This window comes from Nilaparvata lugens, chromosome 12 (assembly GCF_014356525.2).
Source record: "Nilaparvata lugens isolate BPH chromosome 12, ASM1435652v1, whole genome shotgun sequence".
Classification (NCBI taxonomy): domain Eukaryota; kingdom Metazoa; phylum Arthropoda; class Insecta; order Hemiptera; family Delphacidae; genus Nilaparvata; species Nilaparvata lugens.
The window spans coordinates 29,286,495-29,312,820 of NC_052515.1; the positions used below are offsets into that span (position 1 = coordinate 29,286,495).

The 26,326-nt window shown below is 36.3% G+C and overlaps 1 protein-coding gene across 2 annotated transcripts in view; it reads right to left on the bottom strand.

Moving 5' to 3' along the window:
- Positions 1–252: 252 nt before the first annotated feature.
- The window catches only part of LOC111049790 (LIM domain only protein 3-like), a 312,916-nt gene continuing 286,842 nt past the window's right edge, over positions 253–26,326 (bottom strand). For both annotated transcript variants that reach the window (XM_039439328.1, XM_039439327.1), the window contains 4 exons: positions 7,035–7,294; positions 4,633–4,758; positions 2,307–2,429; positions 253–983 (listed from right to left, as the gene is read on the bottom strand). In XM_039439328.1, the coding sequence (XP_039295262.1) occupies positions 965–983; positions 2,307–2,429; positions 4,633–4,700 (210 nt within the window). In that variant the 5' untranslated portion in view covers positions 4,701–4,758; positions 7,035–7,294 and the 3' untranslated portion in view covers positions 253–964. The remainder of the gene's footprint in view (positions 984–2,306; positions 2,430–4,632; positions 4,759–7,034; positions 7,295–26,326) is intronic.

Consider the following 26,326-nt stretch of genomic DNA (forward strand, 5'->3'; position numbering starts at 1 on the left):
TCTATAGCGGCTCATAAGCGGCCCATATACTGTTCGTGCATTACACATCCTGCCATGTTTTGAATTGGCATGACATGATGAGCGTCATACACTGCAAATTCAGTTGGCTCCGTGCCGTGCTAGAAGTCGGTTGTGAAAGTGATATTTTTTGGCCTGGCGCGACGGAAATCAAACCTTTCCGGATTGCCATCGTGCCGTGCAATGCAGGACGTGCTTAGCACGACATTCCTCACACACTGGCACGATCCTTTCTTTTTTGGCCCGTCCTGCAAGCACGAAATACAATGCTGGACCAGTGTATAGCTCATACAATGGTCCAGCATTTCATTGAATTCATTGCTGATCTCCCTCCATTTCTCTGTGCCGCATATTCCTCCAAGTCAAAAGTAATTTTGTACGGAGTATATTGACTGACCTCCAATGAATGAATTAAGATCTCTAGTGACCTTCAATGATGGTTGGTGACCTTGAAGTGACTTTCAGTAGTGACTGACTTCCAATAAATGAATTGAGATCTCTAGTGACATGTGACCTTCAATGATGACTGGTGACCTTGAAGTGACCTTCAGTAGTGATGAGTGCTGACGACACACGGCTGACTAGTGAGGTGGTTTGTTCGGGGTGCACACACCTTCTGTCAGGAAGCTAGCGCGCTGACAAGGGGGGGAGTGGTGGGCTGCTTGGCCAGTTTCCGAGTCAGGGCTGCCACCGTAGCCGCTCGAACCGCTGTCTTCGGTTGGACTGTGGCTGGCAAAGGTTGGCTGCACTGCTGTTGAACTGTCTCTGGAAGCGGTTGACAGCACTGGTTTTGAACCATGGTTGGCAGCGATTGGCAGCACTGGTTTTGGGCTGCAGTTTGCAGCGGTTGGCAGCACTGGTTTTGGGCTGTGGTTGGCAGCGGTTGGCAGCACTGCTGCTGATTGGAGGCGCCCCCTGTCGAGGCAGGCTGCCTCCAGGCCGCATCCTAGATTGTCTCTTGCTGGCTGCAACCACACAATACTCATTCTATTATTTGGATTAAAAATTCATTATTGTAAACTGCATGAATGTTGATAGGGCTTAGTTAATTTATCACAAATAGCTAAAGCATTTTTGAAATAGATTGAGTTGAAACTTGAGCTCCCAGCCGACCATCAAACATCGAATATCGGCATTGCCAGATTGACTGAAATTGGAACTTTATCATGCAAGCTTATGTGACTATAGGTGACTACAGTCACTACCTCCGTAAACAAAGTCTTAGTGCATTCGTGTGACGTCAGCACAGGTAGGGCTCCTACACCAATAAAAACACTAGTTGATTTAGATCAGCTGAAATGCACCACGGATTTGTTTACGGAGGTAGTGCTATAGTCACCTATATACTTGAAATATACTTATATAATATCAGACTTGAAAATTGAATGAATTGAATAATAAATTAATTGCCAAATGCAAGCAATATTTTTACAAATAAAAATAATCATTAGAATATAATAGTTTTTGGCGTGACTGGAAAAAGAAGCCTTGAGCTCCAGTCACAAGTTCTAAAAAAAAGAAATACATTTTTTAATCTAATAACAGCAGTACAAATGAAATAATTCTGTTGATGGATGATAATCTACGGATGATTATTTTAGCAATAATCCAAGTACTTTATAAAAAAATATAAATGCACAAAAAATAATATAATAACTGTCGAGTATTAATAATTTTTACACAATAATGAATAATTAATATTGCCAAAATTGGTGATTCAGCCAACACAATTCCCAATTTTAAAATAATAGTTTTGTTTCACCCACTATATTAATCTCAATTACTGTAGTAGGTACAATTTTTATGAATCTATTCATTTACTAATAAAGTATTTTAATAGGTCTACTTAAATTGTTCAATTATTACAGAAATAACGATTCCCTTTTTTAACTTTTTCACATAAACATCCCTAGTTTCAGATTTATTGGAAAGAGGACACTTGAATCGGTGATTGTAAAAAGCCCACAAGTAAAGTTTTTGAAACTTTTGGGAAACAACAAAAAACATTTTTTTTGGAAAATGCTGGTTATTTTTTAAAAATCTGATTTATCCATGTTATTAAAGATCAAATCGTGACTCTAATTCCAATTTCAAGTCTTGAAAATGTCATGAGTGCTGAAACTAGTAGGTAGTGTTCATGTGAAAAATGTTCAAAAAGGGTACAAGTTATTTCTATAATGATTATTTACATACATTCACATGTTGTGTAGAGCAACATTTTAAAAGGGTGCTTCAGGTTTCAATTGTTATTGTATAGATTAGCAGTTTGGAATTTGGTAGAGACTTGCCTTCTGATGTGCGCGAGACTGGTGGGGTTATAGGCCATGTTGGCGAATACCAGCCTCTCCTCGTAGTCATACTCGCACAGGATCTTGTTGTCGCACAGGTAGAACCGATCTCCCACGCAGAACCTGCAAAATAAATCAGAAAAATTCACTAACAATGTCAATAAAACCTATTTAAAATATTTTGATGTTTGCTTTTTCTGTTGCTTTTGATGCAGTAGTCTCCGATTAATAGAACACTTTAGAAGATAGAACATCTCAATTTGGAATATTTGATAAATAATTTTATTTCAATCATAAATTTCATTTGACATTCAATTCAAGTTTCCACTTTGACAAGTTGTGTGGTCGTTATTAGTAATGCATTCAATTGTAATTACTGAATAATTGTTAAGACGTATGGGTTAATTTTTTTGGAGCTCAGTTCATCACTTTATAGAAATTTCAGCGCACAACGTCTGTAGCATCCAGTAAACTTTAAATACTATTCCTAATAAGTCAAGATAACCAGCAACAAGTAGAAAATCAAATATAACAAGACAACATACATGAGTAGATCTCCATACAGCACAACGATATACAAACATACAATTAACAAAAAAACAAAGCAGCATACAAAACAATACCCAAACTGAAAAATAACTGGATCCATGAATTTCTAATCAACATAATCAACTCCAAATACACAGTAATACAAAAACCGGGTTTATTCTTAGAACATCAACATCCGTTTTGACCCATGGCCATGCTTTAATTTTATTTAAAAATGTATTTTTATTTTATTACATTTCCTGATATCTATTGGCAAACTATTAAAACTTTGTGTACCCAAATAACTAAAAGAATTTTTGAAAATTATTGTACCAACTTTTTGAGATCTGAGAAAGTTTGAAACTGCTCGTCTAGTACCTATTATAAATTAAGTTATCTGTACCCGTATTTCCACTTTTTTCATAGAATAATCGCAGAACCCTGAATACAAAAAGATATTGAACCGGTAAGACATTAGGCCTAATTGATCCAAATGGATCCAGATTACAAGATTTCATTAGTCCATTACAACAGTTACTTATTTAAGTAACTCTGTAGTCATTACCAATTACAACTCAATGTGAACTGAATCAATATAGGCTTCATTTACTGGAATAAGTAACTATTAAGTTACTGTATAAAGTAACTATAAATTTACTGTTCATATAATAACTATATAATGTAGGCTATCTAGTTTTTAAAATTATCTATTTATTAAAGTTCAGTTGTACAAGTTTTTTACCTACGCAAAATTCACAAATAATTGTTTTTTTTATTCTCAACAAAAATTATTAAATTTTCAAACTTATCATGATGAGAACTCTTTTCGACACACGGATCCAAATTCTATATTATATGTGGGGATATTATTTCCTTTATGATTTCTGTGGGGATATTTCCTATATTATGTGGGGATAATTCTATATTATTTATGTGGAGATATTTTCTTTGTTAATGCTTTTATTGTGTCATATCAAAATGGAATTGAATTGAGTTATTCATTAATTGTCCTAAAAAATTCAAATTCTCTTAGAGATTAATTCACCTTATTAAATAATAATATTATGCTAATAACATATGGTTGGTTGTAAATTCTTTATAAGTTTATCAACTTTATCACTTATGCTAATAATTGACATAAAAATTAATGAGATTACTAGGTACGGTACTAAAAGTCTGTTATTTATTGGAATTTTTCAAATGTAAGCGATACTTGAAACTGAATACACTATAGGTATTTCAGATAAACTGATTATCAGTTATGCAAAATTATTTAGGGATGTGACTAATAATTTTTAATTTAATTAATATTATTATTAAAAATATTATTAATTATTTTTATTATTATTATTATTATTATTATTATTATTATATTATTATTATTATTATTATTATTATTATTTATTGTGATATAGTGGCTAGGATGCTAAGTTGCTGTAAAGGAATTCATGAAGAAACATATTTAGTTTATAAATCTAGAACTTGAATTTTAAAAACACTTATAAAGTGAAAATGCACCATGACGAAACGATCGTCACTACTCATTATAGTAAGTGCATTTTCACTTCTCAAGTGTTTCAAATTCAAGTTTCATTTCATTAGTTGTTTCAAAAGTATGGATATGCAAAACAATTATTTTTAGGGCTAATATCAAACACATTGCTATCCATAACTAAGTGATGGAATGCTTCTAGCGATATGCAATTGATATTAGTTGTGATGGCATCAATCACTGATATGAATGGGTGGTTAATCAATTGTCGTCAATTAGGTGCAGTAATAGTGATGGTGGGCTAACCTGTGATTGCACTGTTGACAGGCGAAGCACTCGAGATGATAGACGTTGCTCTTGGCTCGCATCACCATCTCGAAGGCGGGTATCACCTTGCTACACGCCGCACAGTAACCTGTCGTGCCGAATAACCTAAAAACATTTTAAAATTAATTATTAATAATAAAAAATAGAATTATAGTAACCTTTGAAATTAATAAAGTAGCCTGGTTATTGATATCCAGTATTATTATGGTTATATATCCGTATCCAGAATGGTTATTAATAATAACCAGGTCTAAAATAACCTTACGATGGTGTGATCACCGAAACTAGTACTGTAGTTATAATTTGTATTTTTATTCTGCTACCTATTTTACTTAATTCAAAGGGTACTATAATTCTATATATAATATATATATATATAATATATATATATATATATATATATATATAATATATATATATATATATAAAAGCGAAATGGCACTCACTCACTCACTGACTCACTCACTCGCAGAACTAAAAATCTACTGGACCAAAAACGTTCAAATTTGGTAGGTATGTTCAGTTGGCCCTTTAGAGGCGCACTAAGAAATCTTTTGGCGATATTTTAACTCTAAGGGTGGTTTTTAAGGGTTTAAAGTTCTTTTAGCATGTATATTCTTCTTATTCCAATATCTTAAAATTATAATTGAAACGTCCATACCATATGTTAATATAGAATTATATTCTTATTCTATCTAGAGAGAGTACCTCTTCAAAACAGTTGTTCTGGTAACTAAATTAAAAATTTTGTCAGGTTGGCATTAAGTTGAGTTGACTTTGTTAGGTTGGCACCAAGTTGAAGATTGAAATGCATTTATCCAGGACCTCCTAAATACCAATTATCCAGTTAGCCAAAATTAGCGTTTTCTCAGATTTTCTGCGTTTCCTCACCTTTTTCAATAATTGATGGAAATATATTTAAAAAAAAATCAGTACACAGGTTTAGCTGAGGTGGAGGAATTTTGTTCGCCAAAGATACACCGATATAGTAACAAGTGTTTTTCGAGATCAAATTGACATACTACGTTCAAATTCGGTACAGAGGTTCCGCTGAGGTCTACATGCAGGCGAGCGAAGCGAGCCTGACGGCTAGTATAATATACAAGGAAGTAGCCCAGAATTAATACATTTTAAAAATATATTAATAGTCAATTTATTAATTAAGAAATTAATCTTCACTCAGTTCAACATTGATGAAAAAGAATAATTTCTTGAAATGTCTATTTACAGAAGAATAATCTGATTAGGCTCTAGATATTGAGCCTTCCTTCTTCCTTATTCCTTCTCAAGTGAACATCTTTCTTGAGCTGTAGATGAATTAATAATTTTCGAAAGGATGAATAATTTTCACTATCAAAAGGGCAATGTGGACCTTCATTTCATATGCACAGAGTAGTATTTTAGTCCTGTCCATACTTTTTTCAGTGTGTATTGATTTATTTCCTGTTACTCAGTTTTTATAAGCAGTATTGGTAGGCTACAGTATCTCTGCTATTATATAGGCTACTGCAGCTTTTCTACTGCTCTTGATGTAAGAATTCAAACTTCATCAAATTTAATATTGTATCGGCAAATAAATAGGAAGGTCAAGAACTTTTAATGCGTTATGTCTTTTGAATTTGACAATGAGCATATCAGAAAGAATTGAAAAAATAGAATTATTAAAATCTATTGAATATTCAGATGAAGAGTACAGTACATATTTCATTTCGGAAAATTATTGGAACACTGAGATGTGTGGACTCTAATGAATAATAAATGAAGTTCTCAATATATTCTACACAACTGTACTTTACTGTACTGTATTTTGGCTGATGACAATGTAATTGTTTTATTGTAAAACTGTATATGAACATTGATTTATAAAGCCATTTATTGAGGCTTTAGAAAAATAATATGAAATCTTGGTACTTTCAACGTTTACTATGATACTGAGGATGGCAAATAGAATATTCCTATAAATTAGTCTGGACAGGGGCAGTTAACTTCCACTAAGCATACACTAGCTGTCAAGGGAACACGGAATTTGAAATGCCATGGACATTTAAGGTTCGGACATTTCCAATTCCATGTTCCCATAGGATAGGAGCAAGTAGCCACTACTAATGTCCCTGTGTGCAAGCTATAAGTGAAAGACAAAATTTTCATTCAGTGAAATTCCAAGTGTTTCTATTAATACTCCTCAATTTATTGTTAAGCTTAAATCAGTTCGTGCGTTTGTGCGTGTCAGATAATAGATAGTTGAATCCCTAAATTAAAATGAAAATCCACTGTTCTAACAGCTTTGTCATTGAATACAAAGAGGTCTTGTCAAGTGCATGCTGGTAAAAGACAGCACTTCAGGAGGTGATCATCTGACTGGACTTAATCAGTTAATTTACCTTAAATAGTCTCGTTTGCAGAGTATGAGGTTGGCCTTGGTGTAGAGCGTACTGCCGACCTCACCCAGCCTACAGTCGCAACAGCCACACTTGAGGCAGTCCTCGTGCCAGTACAGCTCCAGGGCTTTCAACAGGAATCGCTCAGTGATGCGCTTCCCGCAGCCAGCACACTCCTTCACTCCGCCCACTCCCCCCACCACACCACCGCTGACCACGCTCCCTCCCCACGCCAACGCCAACCCGCTCGTCCGCTACTGCTGCTGCAACACAGATGTCAACAAATCACATTACTTTTTGAACGTACCTTGTAAATTGTAAAAGTGTGTTCACTGCTGTTACAATAAACAGGAACATGTCAGCAAGTCTTGCTACTCTACAAATGTACCTTGTACACTGTGAAAACGCGGCTGCAGCATGAAAACCGCACCTGACGGCCACTCTTGTTACTTCTCTTACAGCTGCACCCTAACTTTGCCTTTCAGGTTAATATTGAGGCCGCGTATCATCTCACACTTATACAAATACATATGATAGCAAGTTTGGTGAAAGGGTGAGCATACCTGACTGGCAATTAGGAGGTACCGGGTTCGATTCCCAGGCTAGGAAATAAATTTTGGATTGTAGCTCTCATCGAATTTCCATCTATAGTGAGGTGCATGTTATAATGGCAGTGTTTGATTAGTGATTTTCCATTTCTTTTTATATTGTATATAAATTTCATAGTGGATACTGTTTACATAAATTATATGCTATGATTATCATCATTTTATAATCATGAGCTGTGCTGCTGTTCAATATTTGTAATTTATATTTTGTACATTTCTATTTTCACGAATTATTGCAATTAACTTTAACTGTCTGTATATTTAATATTAATTTCTTTCATTTTATAGAGTAGTTTTTCAACATCCTGTTTCCCTCGATATTGTTATTATGTTATTTATAGCAACTCATTCCTGCGCTCAGGTTAAACCTTTGCAGGGATTTTTTCTTCTCAATGTGTCTTGTAAATTGTCATATAAGGGTTAGGTTAGACAAGTTTTGTGAAAGTGTTGTATTTTATACTGTAAATTTGTTTTTGAAGAATAAATGATTTTGAATTTGAATTTTTGAATTTGGCAATGGTATTGCCATCCTTTTCCATTATTCAACAGAGCAGATGTCGCTATCTCTTTCTCGCTTTGCTCTGTTGCCAGATCGTCTTTTATCAATGTATAATTGATAATTAGTTGGCAAAATATTTCATCTTAATTATGAAAATTCATTATGAAATTATTGAAAAATATAATTTCTTGCTTAATAAAACATAATTGATTATTTTAAGCGAGAATAAAACGTTAATATTACATTAATAAACCTGTATCAGCTACCGTCTATAGAAGGCATGGACAAGACAGATTATCGGCAACGTTTTTCTCCTATCTTTCTCCACTGCCATTAGAACGTGGACCTCGATCACTATAGGTATAGTTCTAAACTTCAAGTTCTATTCAAATGACCTCACCTTTTGTGAGAATTAAGTTTGTGCCAACAAATACTTGAACCAATCCTTTCCACACATAGTCACAATCTGAAGGAAGGTTCATTAAGAGTCGAATTGCACAATTTGCAGTCAAACCATTACCCCCACCCCTCATTTGAGCAAAACATGTTCACCAATTGGCGTGAGCGCAATTGCGCGTGTGTAAGTGTCTGTTCACGTCCTAATGAGGCGGCATAACTCACAAGTAATGAGCTCAGCTACGGTCAGATTCACTAAAAACTGTCACCATTGTATGAATGGGAAGTGCTCAGGTTATCTACAGCTTATGCTGAAGGTTTGAAGTAAATCTCACTGTAACAATTATCCCACCAATATTCACTTCCGTTCACACATAACAATTGCAAAGTTGGTCACGACAAATTAGAGGTCCCTTTCCCCCTCTTCTATCAATTGGGGCCCTCCTCCTCCTCCACCTCGCTATCAATTGGGGCCTCACCCCCCCTTGGGGCTCACTTTGTTCATCATTAATGTGTCTCTTTGCCCCCCCCTCCCTTACACACTAAAACATACAAAACCAACTGATGTACACAATACTTCTTGTATCTATCTATATATATATATATATATATATAAAAGCGAAATTGCACTCACTGACTGACTGACTCACTCACTCACTCGCAGAACTAAAAATCTACCGGACCAAAAACGTTAAAATTTGGTAGGTATGTTCAGTTGGCCCTTTAGAGGCGCACAATAAATCTTTTGGCAATATTTTAACTCTAAGGGTGGTTTTTAAGGGTTTAAAGTTCGTCTTTTAGCATGTATATTCTTCTTATTCTCTTAATTATAATTGAAAAATGTCCATACCATATGTTAATATAGAACTTTAATCTAGAGAGAGTACCTCTTCGAAACAGTTGTTAACTGGTAACTAAATTAATAATTTTGTCAGGTTGGCATTAAGTTGAGTTGACTTTGAAGATTGATGGCATTAAGTTGGCACCAAGTTGAAGATTGAAATGCATTTATCGCGGAAAAATTGATTGGACACTGCTACTTTAATCATAGCTATTCCTGGGAATATTATATTACTAGCCATCAGGCTCGCTTCGCTCGCCATATCCGTTTAGCCAGACGTTTAGTCTGGACCCCCGACTGGATCGTCCTAACATATGATAAAAATGCTCAAATGAAAAATGCAGGCGAGCGAAGCGAGCTTGCTGATCTCATTCTCGGACGATCCAGTCGGGGGTCCAGGGGGCGGAGCCCCCTTACTAGACGGATGTGGCGAGCGAAGCGAGCCTGACGGCTAGTACTATATATAAGCAATTTTATTGTACAGCTTCAGCCATTTCTCGCATCCCATCTGCCGATTATTCCAGTCACCCTGGACCAAATCTCTACTTCTTGTATCGTATACAAAATTAAAACAATGTAGGTCAGTGTATAGTATGTAGAGAGCACATACAAGCAGTTAACGGAAACAGTAAAGTTATAGCTATCACTAATGTTGCTTTAGGGGATAGCTTACAACCTCTTCATCCTTGATGACTATAGTGAGGTCCACGTTATAATGGAAGTGGAGTAAGATTGAGTACAGAGTTGCCGGTTCTCTGCCTTGGAATCGCCTTTTATAGAGGTTGCATTGTTTGAACAATGGTGTGTTGCGTTGTTCATGTTGTGCTCTGTTCAGTTATGTCATAGATACGAAATAGCTTAAGAAGATATCGCATGGTGTACATCAGGGGCTCTCCAACCTACGGCCCGCGGATAGATTTTGTCCGGCCCGCCGAGAGTTATTGCTGCAGATTTAAAAATATATATCTATACACATTTTTGACAACAACTGTGAGTTCAGTACTTTTCTCTTACTAGCCACTCCTTTTCTTAATAAGTCCGACTGAATCATTGTCAATATTGTAGAACCGTTCCATAATAAATTGTGTAATTATTAATAAGTGTAAAATAAGCTGTAAACAAGCAGCGATCAACCATTGCGAGATATTAGCAAATGGTCTGCACGGTCTGTACATATCTCTCCCAGTAAAAGACACTCTAAAAACAGAAAAAACCATGTTCAAGCTATGTTTTCTCTTTATGGATCTACCTACTAGTGTGAGCAGACATTTTCAAAAATGGAGTTTGTTAAATCCAAATACAGATCTACCTTGTCAGATGAACATTTGCAAACAATTTTATTGATCGGAACCACAAAGTTTGATCCTAAATGGGCGGACATTCTAAGTGGAAAAGAAATGCAAACTTCTCACTAAAAATAAGTATTCTCTTTTAGCTTGGTAACTTTCTGTAAATTCGTGTATTGTCAAGTTGTCTTATTACTATTAAAAAATTATTATAATTTTGCTAAATTTATGCATTGTCAAGTTTTCTTATGACCTTTCTACACTCAATAAATTGGACTTTGCATTGGAATGAAATGAATTGGTTTGTTTCTTCCTGTGTTTAAATTAAACCTACTCAAAACTCCTCATATTATTCAAATGGAAATATAATAATTTTACACCCCACAAATTCCCGTCGTGTGTGTCCCCACAAGTCAAATTCCACGTACATTCTTGTTATTGGCCCTCTAAGCCTCCCAAGAATTAACAATGTGGCCCTAGGATAAAAAAGGTTGGAGACCCCTGGTGTACATAATTTATGATCCTAATCTCAAGCCGTTTTTTGTCTACTCTTGCCGATTACTGTCAGGCTACTGTGTATTATTAACATTTTGGCCGGGTGAGAGTGTAAGAACGGCACAGTATAAGAGACTACCAGCGTCACAAAACTTCACTAAAAAGAACAACTAGGACTATCGGCTTCAGTTAACAATATTGAAATTTAGGACAAAAACGCGCTCTATACCATTGGATATCTTCTCATGCCATATTTTCTCTATAATGCTACCATAGAGAAACAATAGCATAAGTAGATATCCCATGGTATAGGGCGTTTATGTCGCAACTTTCACTTTTATCTCAAGCCGATTACTGTCGATTATTGTAGAATTTTATTGTTTTGACCGGGTAAGAGTGTATGAACGGCACAATATGAGAGACTAGCAGCTTCATAAAGCTTCACAGGAAAGAACTACGTGGACAATCAGCTTGAGATAACAGTAAAAGTTGCGACAGAAACGCCCTGTACCATGGGATATCTACTTATGCTATATTTTCTCTGTAATGCTACTTACTAAAAGTACTTCCAGAGACAAATATTTAAACAGTATCTTCACTCTATGGTACTGCACACACTACTTCCTTCATTTCCTATCTCATGCCATTCTCCAACCTCTTTTTCAAACATTCCCTAATTCCCTTTTTCCATCCTCCTCCTATGCGCCGCTATTCGTGAGGAACACTCCACTCTTATACCCCAGGGTGGAAACAACAGTATAGCATTTGGCCAATGGCGGCACAGCAGCAGTAGCAGCAGTTGTGTAATAATTTTAACAAGATAGCAATTAGGAATAGTGAGGCGGCAGCCAGGCAGCAGGCACCCAATTAGGCACTCACTACGAGATTTATACGCTGACGACAACTACCCCTCCTTATTCTACTCCTTCTTCTTCTTCTTCTTCTTCTTCTTCTCTCACTCCTCCTTCTTCTCCTCCTCCTCCTCCTCCTCCTCCTCCTTCTCCCATTCCTCCTCCTGCTCCTCCTTCTCCTCCTTCTTCTTCATCATCATCATCATCTTCCTCCAATTCTTCCTTCTCCTCCTTCTTCTTCTTCTTCTTCTTCTTCTTCTTTTCCTCCCCCTTTTCTTCTTCTTCTTCTTCTCCTCCTTCTTCTTCTTCTTCTTCTTCTTCTTCTTCTTCTTCTTCTTCTTCTTCTTCTTCTTCTTCTTCTTCTTCTTCTTCTCCTTCTCTCACTCCTCCTTCTACTTCTCCTTCTCCTCCATCATCATCATCATCATCATCTCATCATCATCATCATCATCATCATCATCATCATCATCATCATCATCACCTTCTTCCTCCTCCTCCTCCTCCTCATCCCACTCCATAAATTCGGTAGAGAGTTAGTGGGGAGGATATTTTAATATTCTTTCCGAAGAATGGACATTGATATGTCCAAAGCTCCGCCAATTTATGTAGATGCATAACAATATGATTATTATCTATAGTTATTATATTACAAACTGCTTTTTCATATCATATACAGTTCAATAATTATTTTCTTAGTCTATATTATGTAAATTCATCTATAATTTTTGCTGTATTGTAAGCTATTGTATATAAGTGTATAAGCCAGTATATATTGTAATCCATATAAAAAAGTACTCAATCAATCAATCAATCAATCCTCATGCTCCTCTTTCTCCTCCTTGTTCTTCTTCATCATCATCATCATCATCATCATCATCATCATCATCATCATCATCATCATCATCATCATCATCATCATCATCATCATCATCATCATCATCATCATCATCATCATCATCATCATCATCATCATCATCACCTTCTTCCTCCTCCTCCTCCTCCTCCTAATACTCACCTCCTCTCTTCTTCTTCTTCTTCTTCTTCTTATCGCTTCTTCTTCTTTTTATTTTTCCCCATCATTTATTTTCTCATTCTCTTTAATCATTTTCTTCTGCTTCCTCTCCTCTGCCTCCTTGAGGAGCCCCTTGAGGTGTCCCTCTCAGGGCAGAAAAGGATGATTAGATATAAGGATGTGATGTGTGATAAGGAAAGAAAACTGAGTAGAAATAACGAGGAATGTGAGAATTTATTCTTTCTTGGACTTGAAATTTTGATTTTGAATGGAACAAATGTATTGTAGTGTAAATAGACAAAATACATTCACAAAAGATGGAGAAGAGTGGAAGATGGATATTATGGATTATGAATAGATTGGCAGACGAAAGTGAGAGAAACCGAGAGATTAGAGGACTCTTGTCAAAGGAGAACAGGATAGAGATGATCAATTGGAAGGTAGATGAGAATTTGAAGAAATATCCAATATAATAAGATATGGAGAGATGAAGTATGTGAACCAAAAATTTGATGAAGGAATGAAATTTAAAAGAAAGGTTTTTGATTAGTTGTTGTTCTGCCTGCTGTTGTCTAAAGGTGGGGCAGCATAACGAGCAATTTGGACACAAGATGGCGGAATGGCATGTTACATTTTAATCATGTCTGTGTTATTCTGGCCTCAAGTCAACACAATCTGTCATTAATTTGTTCTTGTTAGTACAAACTTACAATGTTTATGATACAACTTATCAATGTTCCACTTGTTTATAATTCAACACTGAGCTGAAATAGAATTGAGAAGTTTTTTTGGGCAATGTAGTCTTTAGGATAGGCTACATGGAATATGAACGTTTCTTGTTTTGAACCAAAAGCGCAGCTTTGATTTATTGGCTGGGTATAGAAGTATATTATTAAAATAAAAAATAAATAAATATAATATAAATAAATAAATAAATATAATGTGATTCATTATTATCACTGAAATTATTTGTCCAACTGCCTAAAAAGCAGTCGTTAGGTCATGCAGAGGCCCTGAAATTGATCAGTTGTGACCTGAAAACTCTGACACCAGACCTGAGCCAGCCAGGTCACTCGATATTATTATATATATATATATATATATATAATATTATATATATAAAGTTTTTTGTTGCTAAATAGTCTAAGCCACCAGTTCAAGTCAGACAGGCATCTGTGAATAATTGTTCAATTATTTGGATTTCCAAGTATGTTGAGGCTATTCATTTTTCCAGAAATTCAAATCGTCGATTATAATTAATTCAATAATTGTCAATTAACATTTATTTTATTCAATCATTCAAAATTACACAACTTAAAGGAAAGTACCACAGGCTTATAAGCCCAAAACGGTTCCAATTCTAATTTATACAACAGTCCAACATAGGAGGAGTATTATCTTACTGAGATGAATAGAAAATTAAAAACTTAAGTTTCTTACTGGGGAGTGACAAGTACAAATTTACATTTATTTTGATCAAATGTTTACGATTTAGTTTTGTTTTAGAATAAAATTTTCAAGTAAATACATAAAAATCTTCCATCAGAGACGTTTTATGAAACTTTGAAGGTAACTGTAATTGTGTAATTTAAAGAAGTGGATCTCACAATGATATGCAAGAATCAAGTAATATTAAACAAAAAGTCTAAGAAATTGTCAAAAGCCACAGATTTTATTGAGAGAAATACCGGTTTCGGTTGTTACACCATTGTCAATCTCTGATAAACTAAAACCATAGAGAAACGATAGCATAGATATCCCATGGTATAGGGCGTTTATGTCGCAAGTTTTACTGTTATCCCAAGCCGATAGTTCACATAGTTTTTTCCTATGAAGCTGTGTGACGTTGGTAGTCTATCAAATTGTGCCGTTCATACACTATCACCCCAACAAAACAGTCAAAATTGACAATAATCGACAGTAATCGGCTTGAGGTAACAGTAAAAGTTGCGACATAAATTCACTATACCATGGGATATCTACTTACGCTATTGTTTCTCTATGCTAAAACTAAATACAAGAGCAGCAGAATTTATACTAGTAGCCGAGTACTGCTATTGGTCAAGGGCATGAACGCCTGCCATTGGCCCAGCTAAACAGTCTCCTACCACTTAACAGTATAACAGAAACGTCACAAAATGCCGGCTTCGTAAAAATCAAGTAATACTTTGCTCACTGATCATGTTTAGTGTGTCTGTATGTCAGTCGCACTTGAAGGGTCAAGCCACACGAGGCGGTTTTTCAGTCTGCACGGCAGGACAGGAAGCTATCCAGTTGGATAGACTGGAAGCTCATTACTCGATACTACAACCAGTAAATCAGTCAATCGGTAAGCTTACTGTCCTGTTTTGCCGACTATAAACGCCTCATGTGGCTTGGAAATAATGAAATGGGAAAGAAAAAATAACTATGGCTTCGTATAAAATGAGCACTGCTTTCCAGAGATTGTCAGTTTGGTGTAAGGGTAAGCATTCCTGACCGGCAATTAGGAGGTACTGGGTTCGATTCCGGGCTGACAAGTAATTTTTGAATAGCAGCGCTCATCGAATTTCCATCTAGCTGTTCACCCTGTTGTCAAAATTTGCAGTAGTAGAAGTGTTCGGGGTGAATTACAGCATTTAATTTGGATATTCTTTTAATAATAATAAATAGAAAAAAAGATTGTGTGAAGAGAGGTAGAAGAAGAAGATTGAGGTGAAAAAGGAGGCAAATAAGGAAAAAAAAAGTGACGGGAAAGGAAGAGGATGATAATAGTAAGAAGAAGAGAAAGAGAGATACAGAAAAAGAGAGAGAGAGAGTGTGTGTGAAGCTGTAAACCTGTATCTATAGAAGGCATTGACTAGACAGAGGATCGGCAACGTTGTTCTCCTATCTTTCTCCACTGCCACTATTACATGGACCTCACTATAGTATAGAACCTCTTAACGTTGTTTTAATATATATCAGGAATGATTCTTCTCATCAAATGTATCAGGATTAATGTATCCAGTATTGTCATCGTTAAAGTCATTGAGTTATTTGTCTTACGTTAACTGGAAAAAATATGAGAGATGGAATCTGAGAAGTAATTGAAAAAGGAAACGATGAAGGGGATCATGACAAAAAGAAATAAGATGGTGGAGCGAGAAACTGAAATGATCGAATGTAAGGGAGTGAGAAGGATGCAAAGTTTTTATGAAATGAGGAGGAAGCTAAAAAAAACATCATGGAATGATTATGTTAACTGCAAGAAAGAATGAGTTTGAGAAGAAAGAGAAAGGAAGGAGGGAGAAAGAAGAAGAAGAAAGATAGGAGAAAGAGAAAGAGGGAGAAAGAAAAGGAAGCAGAAAGAAGAAGGAGAAGAAGAAGAAGAAGAAGAAGAAGAAGAAGGAGGAGGAGGAGGAGGAGAATGAGTAAATGTATTGATTAGAAAGCTGATCAATTAAAGTTTGAATGCGGCACTGGCTAAAGCGTGGACGGTACCAATCATCTTAAGCTAACAACACAGCGACTGTCAGCATCTCTCGAATGGGAGGCATTGGTGTTATAATGTGAGGAGTGCTGCCAGTTTGAAGTGATTTGACTATAGCTGGCTGGCTGTGTGTGTAATAAAGCTGAGACTTAATGACAACGGTGGTTGGGGGTTAGTCTGGTTGGGGGGGTTGGGTGAACTGAAGTTATTGATAAGACCTGTGGTCTCCTATGAGATAATTGAATCGATGCGGCTAAGCTATATGTGATTAAGACAATGTGAGGATGCTGTTTGTATGCTTTAGTCATAAAATAAACAATCTTTACAATAATTGGGTCAATGAATCGTATACACTACAAGTTAAGATTCAATTTAAGTGAAATCCTTCAATTATGATTACTAGTATCTAGTTTGGATACTTTCTCCATTGCCAGGAAGTTGTTAAAAATTGTGAGGGAATACAAAGAGATTCGAGAAAAGATCATTTCATGTAAGTTATCGGAAGTTTTCCAAAATCTCTGTTGAAATTCTCAAATTGAAATTATTCCATGGAGTCAAGTGAGTAAAATATTTTGAAGCCTGTCAACATAAGATCTAACCCGTTAGTTATTAGTTGATGAATTTACCAAGTAACAAATAAAAAGGTGAGAAAATGGTTGACCAATAGGAGCATGAGAATCTAATTCACAAAATGGCCGACCCAATTGCATGAAGAAAATGGCTGACCAAATAAAAACACGAGCATTAATTCCACATTATGGCCGATTCAAAAAAATACAGAAAACACTTTTTCGCCACACTGCACAGAAAGCAGCTGTTTTCCAGTCCCTACGTAGATCTGAAAGACCTTGTTTGCAGACGATGACTCTCGTCTGACGTCAGAAAAGGGTTTCTTTCCGGCCTAGACCGGAAAACGTACTCTTTCTAGCCGCTAACATGGAAGTCCGTAGTTAATAAGTCATCCGCTAGATCAGGCGAGTGTCCACTTTCTTCATCAAAGTCGCCATGATTTCAGTTCGAGTTTCGAATCAAACTAATTCAGCATTTGCTTTGCAACCATTTTTATTCAATTATTTATTGTTGATTAGCGCATTCTGAATTTTCAAAAATGCTTGAAGATGATGACGCCTGTGATATTCCAAGTGAAATTTTAAAAGAATCTGAAATCCTGACTGCAAATCTTCTACCACTAAAATCAAGAGATAGGTACGATAACAAGTATTCTTTATTTTGTACCCTTCATTTAATTTGTCAGCAATACCTGTAGTGTGGCGAAAAATATCGATCGCACCACAGGCAAAAATGTTTTTCCAGCTCTCAATCTTTTCTAGTCCTCGGCCTACGGCCTCGGACTTGAAAACCGATTTCGAGCCGGAAAAATCTCATTTTCTGCTCTAGGTGCGAAATATACTATAGCTTTTATTTCAAATGTGACCTTCCCCGGATACAGTAATTAATATACATATTCTTTGAGCGATGAGTTTCAAATTTATTGAAAATAATTTTATAAAGTGACTGTTCCCAAGATAAATCAATCACTATTTGGTATGAACTACAGTTACCGGTACTATATCAATATCTCTTAATATATCTTGATAAAGTATTAGAAAAGATAAATGAATGGAGGTGAGGGGGATGGAGAAGAAGAAAAATAAACAGGAGTAGAATTCTCTGGTAGAATAGGAGGTTGATTATTGAATATCCCCATGACACAATTCGATTACAATCAAGAGCTCAACACGATCAAACTCATTGCCCAACAAAATGGGCCAAATCCACTCTAGTCGACAACCTACTCCACAAAATAAGAACAAAATCATCAACCAAGTATAATATGGAAAATGACCAAAAATTCATCACACTCACATACTACAACAAAAAATCACAGAAAGTAGCATCATCTTTTAAGAAACTCAAATACAGAATTGCCTTTAAAACAACAAATTCACTGAGAAAACATTTTCAAAATTACCAAACAAACAAACAGAGATTTGAACAACCAGGCATCTACAAATTGAAATGTAATGATTGTAGTAAACTGTATATCGGACAGACTGGATGTGACTTTCAGACAAGATACAAAGAGCACTTCAGAGTCATTAGTAAACCACATAGCCACTCAAACTTTGCTGACCATATTATATCAACAGGCCACACATACACCGACATCGCCACCAATCTTGAAATCCTCCATATCTCACAAAAAATCAGAAAACTCAATGTATTTGAACAATACGAAATTTACAACCACACAAAACAGTTTCCCAACATTCTCCTAAATGATCAAATAAATTTCTCTTCCCACACACTCTTTGAAAAAATAATCCACAGTTCAAAATAACCGCCTCACTAAATATCCACCAACCCAACCCCCACCGCAACCTATTCCACCACCTTCATCCCTTACCACACATAGCCTTGTCATCTGAGTAAATTCCCACAGTCTGATGATGACCAACAACAGGTCGAAACGATCGTCACTACAAAAGTAAGTGCATTCTCACTTCAAAAGTGTTTTTTAGAATTCAAGTTTAATTTTAACAGTGAAAAAGTATGGATATACAACAGACGTTAATTATAACTTCTGGAATAATGAAAATCAACATCGATTGGAAAAACGGTAAATAAGGAGGAAGCATTTCAAAGGAATAGATAATGTTGGGGAAGAAGAAGAAGAAGAAGAAGAAGAAGAGAAGAATAAGAAGAAGAAGAAGAGAAGAAGAAGAAGAAGAAGAAGAAAAAGAAGAAGAAGAAGAGGAAGGTGGGGAAGAGGAAGGAAAGAGAGTAGAATTAGGAGAAAAAGAAGGAGAAACCCAACCAAAATAATCGTGAGCTCACTAGTTTCAAAATCAAACACGAATTTCAGCGCAGTTCACCTAATGTCGGTGGCAATTAAAGTAGTACGACATTAACTGCAGCTTCTGCTTGAAAAGAAGGAGGCTTACAGGAGTGATAAGCAAATGATAGTGGCAATCAGGTGATCACGACAATGGCGGATCGTGTTTGCCGGCTGCAGGGCAGAGAGCAGGTAGCACTAATTAAGGAACAAGATCGGCGAGTGCTGTGAATAATGCTTGCACAATGACTACATAGTAAGAGAGAGAAGGATGGAGATAGGAGTGAGAGGAGGAGGAAGAAGGATAACTACAGAAGAAGGAGAGAACGTAGTGAGAAGAAGCAGAGAGAGAATGACTACAAAGCAGTGGAAAGAATTCAGGGAGGAGTGAGAGGAATGAGGAGTGAGGAGAACATGGTAGAGAGAAGGAGTAAGAAACATGATTTAGAGAGAGGAAAAACAAATCAGGATAGAAGGAAAGAAAGCTTCATTCATAATATTATGGTAAAATAATTTAATACGTGATAGTAGAGGTAAAAATAAAAAAAAAGTTCACACATCTGTGTAATCAATTGTCAGCTGATTTATGATGAATAATTTTATTCTATAGTCTGATTTTATTTTCCTTGCCCTATTACCTTATGTAAGGAAAGTATTGCTTTCCGAAAAAAATAAAGTAGAGAAATAGTGACAAATGGAAATAGTTGAAGAGGAAAATTGTATAATCGGGATATATGGAGTGTTTGAGTCTTTCTTATCAAATAGTCTTTGATATCATTATGTATTGAGAAATCAAGTCTTTATCTTGAGTCTTGAAATATTTTAATCCATATTTATCTAATTCATGTGACTGGAAAAAAACTAAGACGCTATAAGATAATATAGAGTATAGAATAAGCAGAGATTAGATTCAAATGTAAAATTTATGAAAAAAAACTGAAAGAAAGGAATAATTTTACAAAATGAGATGCAGATAAGTATAATATTCATTCATTCATTTCATTCCATTTATTGTATAAAATACTACAATCATAATACAATTATGACATTGGAGGAAAACCTAGGCTGAGCCTGTACTTTTTCTCTCCAAAAATTTTGATAAAATGTTAATGTTGTCCAAAAGATAAGGTTATGTAATCACACACTGCTTCGTCACTTGATTTTTCGGTCCAGGAATGATGATTTAAAATGTTTAATTTTGAGTGTTGATTTTATACTCTGAATGAATCACAGAATGTATCACAATAAATTAAAAACTTAAGAAATATTGCACTTATTTAAAAAAATTTGAATACAAAATCAAAAACCTACTCACTATTTGTTATTTACAGCTGTCTCTCATTTTGGAAGGAGATATGACAATGTGAAACACTATTAATTAATGCTTCACGGAGAAGTGAAGCAGTGGGAACAATCATTAACAATTTATTATGAACGGATAATAAAAAAAGGAGAAAATGAGAATCAGTCATAGAAGGATGTGGGAAGTGATTGCATGAGGATAAGGAGAGAAGAAAAATACGAGTAATCTATATATAAAAGCGAAATGGCACTCACTCACTGACTGACTCACTCACTCGCAGAACTAAAAATCTACCTGACCAAAAACGTTCAAATTTGGTAGGTATGTTCAGTTGGCCCTTTAGAGGCGCACTAAGAACGAACGGATTTAGAAAAATTTCCAAAGATACGCCCAAAATCTTCGTTTTTCCAACGTTTTTTAGCGTTTTCTCAGCTTTATCGAGAACAGATGAACAGAAAATGTTCAAATTTAGTACAGAAACTCCAGCTAGGGTGTAATAATGTTGTGTTAAGCTGCGTACACATATTCGCGCTTCCAACCCGCACCGAGCACGCTCCTCCCTCGTACCACCCTCGTACCGCCCTCGTACCACCATCGACCACAGTCGCTCCGCTCACGCACCCATCATGAACGTTACGGAAGATGTTAGATCTTCTCGCGTTCCCCGGTCGAACCATTGTTGCTCGCCGGTCGATCATCAATCGCTCTGCTGGAGTGACGTTCGGTTGCGGAGCAGAGCGAAAGTCTGTACGCACCTTTAGAAGGAATTCACAATAACGTCAAAGATACGCCCAAAATTAGCGTTTTTTTGCGCTTTCTCAGCTTACTCGAGAACAAATGGAAAGAAAATGTTTAAATTCACTACAGAAGCTCAGCTGGGGTGTGATAATGTTGTATTAGAAGGAATTTGAAATAACGACAAAGATACGCCCAAAATTATAGCGGTTTTTTGCGTTTACTCAGTTCTTTCATCAAGTAATAGAAAATGTTCAAATTTGGTACAGAGGTTTAGCTAGGGTCTAAGCTCGATGTTGTGATGAGGTGACAAAGATACGCCCAAAATCAGCGTTTCTCCAACGTTGTTCTAAGCTTTTCTGCGTTTTCTCAGAACTTTAACTTTCTGATGGTATGAAGCATGCTCAAATAAAAATGCAGGCGTGCGAAGCGAGCCTGACGGCTAGTAGCAGATAAAATTAAGAGGAGATGATAAAGATGGGAGAAAGTAAGAATTATTAGGAGTGCAAAAGGAACCACACAGAAGTTGAGAAAGACGGCTATAAGAAGGCTCTGAAGGAGCAGATTGTTGGTTTTCCAAGGGATATGGATGTAAGGAGGAAGAGCAGAAGTAGATGGGGGAGGAGAAAGAAAAAGAGGAGGAGGAGGAGGAAATGAAGGTGGAGGAGAGGGAGGAGGATAAGGAGAAAGAGGAGGAGGAGGGGCAGTAGGAGGAGAAGAAGGAGGGCTGTAGCAATTAGGAGAGTCACCAGTCCAATTAGGTAAAACAAAGAGATTTATATGCTTCCAAATTGGGACCTCGTCTACAACACACCGTGCCTGTAATAGGGGGGTTGATAACGAACAACGGCAAGGCGAAGAGAAGAAGAAGATGCAAGAGGAAGAAGAAGACGAAGAAGAAGAAGAAGAAGAAGAAGAAGAAGAAGAAGAAGAAACGTGGGAGAAGGAGAAGGAGAAGAAGGAAGTCTGTGGGTGTTAGTGGATCATCGTTATACTGAAAACGGCGCATTCAAACAGGAGTGAAGCAAAGTAATAGAGGCTAGATAAAGAGAGAAACTTTGCTGAGATGAGGTGAGGATAGTTAGGGTAAATTGAAAGAGAGAGAGAGTGATAGAGAAGTGGTTGTGGAGTGAGGCTGTCTTGTTATCGCGGAGCGCACCTTGTTAGCACTCTTCAAGAACGAAGGTGGATGGAAGAAGAAGAAGAGGGATAAGTAAATAATAAGGAAGAGGGAAGAGTGGAAGATGAATGAGAAGAAGAAAGAATGTTGGGAGGAGCAAGAAATAGTATCGGAAGAAATGAGAAGGAAGATTGATGGAATAAAGAAGAGAAGTAGAGAAATAAGTAAATAATAAGGATGAGGAATGAGTGAAAGATGAAGGGAAGGAGGATAGAATGTTAGGAGGAACAAGAAGGGAAAAAGAAGGAAGATTGAAAAAATAAAGAGAAGAAGAAAAGGAATAATTAAATAATAAGGAAGAGGGAAGAGTATAAGATGAAGGGGAAGAGGATAGAATGTTAGGAGGAGTCAGAAATAGTATTGGAAGAAATGAGAAGGAAGATTGATGAAATAAAGAAAAGAAGCAGATAGATAAGTAAATTTAAGGAACATAGATGAGTAAAAAAAAGGTGAAAGAATGTTAGGAGTGGCGAGAAGAATACTTGAAGGAAAACGGAGGAGGGCTGAACCAATTTAGAGGAATAGGAATATTTGGAATATATAAGAAAAAGATGAAGAATTAGGGTTGAAGAAGGAATTTAGAGGAGGAATTAGATTAGAAGAGAGGAGGGAAACTTACAGCCAAAGAACAAGAAAAGAAGGAGTAAAGAAATGTGTTTTAGGGGGAAATATGAAGATGGAGAAGCAGAAGAAGAAGGAGAAGAAGGAGAAGAAGAGTAGGAGGAGGAGGAAAAAATGTCGAATAGAAAGATTTATCAGAAGGAGAATTGAAAAAGTGAAGGAAGTGAAGATGAAGGAGATTGTGGACAATTTGAAGAAAATTGGAAAGGAAAGAAGTAAGAAAAACCAGAGAAAGGAGGACTGGGGGATGAATGGTTGAAAGAGCTTTAACATCAGGTATTTTTTGTTACCCAATTCTCAAGATAAAAGATTAAAAAAAGATAGAAAAAATGGAGAAGAAGAGAAAGAAATTGGGAGGAAGACGTAAGTAATATGAACTTCATTATAATTGACCGAGCGAAGTGAGGTCTAAGATTCAAGTCGACGGTTTGGCATTTATCTTAATGTTTAAATGTGTAAATGTTTATATGTTGCGCATTTACGGCGGAACGCGGTAATATATTTTCATGAAATTTGACAGGTATGTTCCTTTTTTAATTGCGCGCCAACGTAAATACAAGGTTTTTGGAAATTTTGCATTTCAAGGATAATATAAAAGGAAAAAGGAGCCTCCTTCATACGCCAATATTAGAGTAAAAATCAGACTATAGAATTATTCATCATAAATCAGCTGACAAGTGATTACACAGATGTGTGGAGAAGCCAGTCTATTGCTGTATTTCCATAAGGTCTATATTTTCAATCAGGTACTTGTGGGTGAGAATACTGCGTGAGGTCTACTTTTCATAGAACTACTAGTTATTTAAGATAAATAACGAGAGTGAGAAGAATGTGAAGGAGAAGATAATGGCATAATAGCATTAGTACAGTATGAACATGTGATTGTGAATGAGAAAAACAAGGAAGAAAATAAGGAGAAATGCAAAGAAATCCAAAGTTAAACCGAGAGGTGAAGGATGAGCCAAGAAAAATATTCAGAAAGGATCCACAAGGTAAAACAAGATAATTATGAGGATGTAATGACGATGAAGACGGTGATAAGGAGGAAAAAAATTAAAAGGAGTAGTAAAAAAGAGTGCAACAAGAATGAGGTGAAGAAGAATAAGGAAGAAAGAACAACACTCTCTTTAGAGAAGGAAGGAAGACATAATCACAACGCTCTTACCACTAACAGCAGTGCTTTCAAACACTGCCTATCACCACCCCAATTTTGAGGTGAAAGAAGAAGAGAAGAAGAAGAGGGAGAAAAAGAAGAAGAAGACGCAGGAGAAGAAGAAGAAAAGAAAGAAGAGGAAGAGGAGGAGGAAGAAGAAGGAGGAGGAGGATGAGGAGGCGGTGAAGGAGGATGAGTTTGCGGAGGAGGAGGTGGTTGGAAAGGAGGTAATGGAGGAGGATTTGGTGATGAAGGAGGAGGTGGTGGTGGTTGAGGAGGTGGGGAAGGAGAAGAAAGGATCCTCGTTAAGGGCGTGGGGAGAGGAGAGGTGTACTATGAAAGGGTTAGCGAGCGATGGTTTAACAAGGGGGCTACAAAAGGGTACAATTAAAACACTAAATAAGGAAGGGCAGGCACTGTTCTAGTCTCATCATTGCCTCAACTACAGCTTCATTGCTTCCCTTCAAGTGCAGCTGTATGATGTATGCATGCATTATTTATATTTGCTACCATTTTTCATACATAAAAAGAATCTCCATGACAACATGGACAATATTGTAACTTGAGAATAAAGCTACGTTTACACCAATGTTATTAACAAAATGTTTATTTTTCCGTCCTTATACTAAAAGTAAATTCGTATGGCTTTTGTTGGTGGGGAGTCCCTTGCAGGAAGGTTCCACCGCCTGAATATATAATTTCAGCCGTCAATGGGCCATACGACTGTCATATTTCAGCCGGGACCGACAATTTAACGTGCCCATCCGATAAAACGGGATTGAAAAACATTCTGGTAATGAGAGGTTTTGAACCCGGGATCTCTTTGCTCCGTCCTTATAGATTCTATTAGATTGAACGGAACTTGACAAACACATTATGTTCATCATGTGCTTGCTAAGTTATGTTCAATCTAATAGAATCTATAAGGACGGAGAAATAAACATTTTGTTAATAACATTGGTGTAAACGCAGCACAATATGATTGGAGATAGATAATAAATATTATTTCTTCACTAATTGAGATCGATGGTATCAATTAAAACCGAGCTTCAAATATTTCTTTTTCCAGTAATAATTATCATATTTTTTCAACGAACACAGACTGAATAGAGATTGACTATAATTATATTATAGACTTGATTGTACACAGAAGAAAGAAACTGCCTCATAATATTCGATATACAGGTGGATCAGATAGATGATTTGTCTGTAGGCCCAAACCACTCAAAGCGTTTTTCCCGGCGTTTTTTTATTGAGGATGATGCCAACATAAGTTTACTGCTTGTGCTTGGGTAATAGTGCGTTAGTGAATTGATGGGATGATCAAACGTCCATGCTACCCGTGGGACTCGAACCCACGAACCAGGTGGTTCTAGCAGAACAACGTTTGCAACGCTTCTCACCACTAGGACAAACCGGCTGATCCATATCTGTTTTCAGACAAGTCGGCAGGGCAGAAAAATCTCAGATGGGCTGATTATCAGCTGATTCTCGAACGCCAACCGTATCAGCCAATCGGAGAGCTTCCTGTCCTGCCGACTCGTCCGAGAACGCCTTGAAAAACGCTTCGTTTGGCTTGGTCCTTACTAATGAACTTACGAACGCGAGAAGGAGGAGATGAGTGACAAGAATATGAGGAGATGATGATTATGATGATTCTGGGGTAGTAGCAGGTGAGTGAGGATGAGAGAGACAGAGAGAGAGAGAGAGAGAGAGAGAGAGAGAGAGAGAGAGAGTGAGAGAGAGAGTGATTGATTGAGTACTTTATTCATGTAGATTCCAATATATACTGGCTTATACACTTATATACAATAGCTTACAATACAGCAAAATTCTAATGAATTTACATAATATAGACTAAGAAAATAATTATTGACTATATATTATATGAAAAAAAACAATTTGTAATAACTATAGATAATTATATTCTTATGCATCTGCATAAATTGTGGCGAAGCTTTAGACATATCAATTTCCATTCTTCGGAAGAATATTGAATTATCCTTCCCACTAACTCTTTACCAAAAA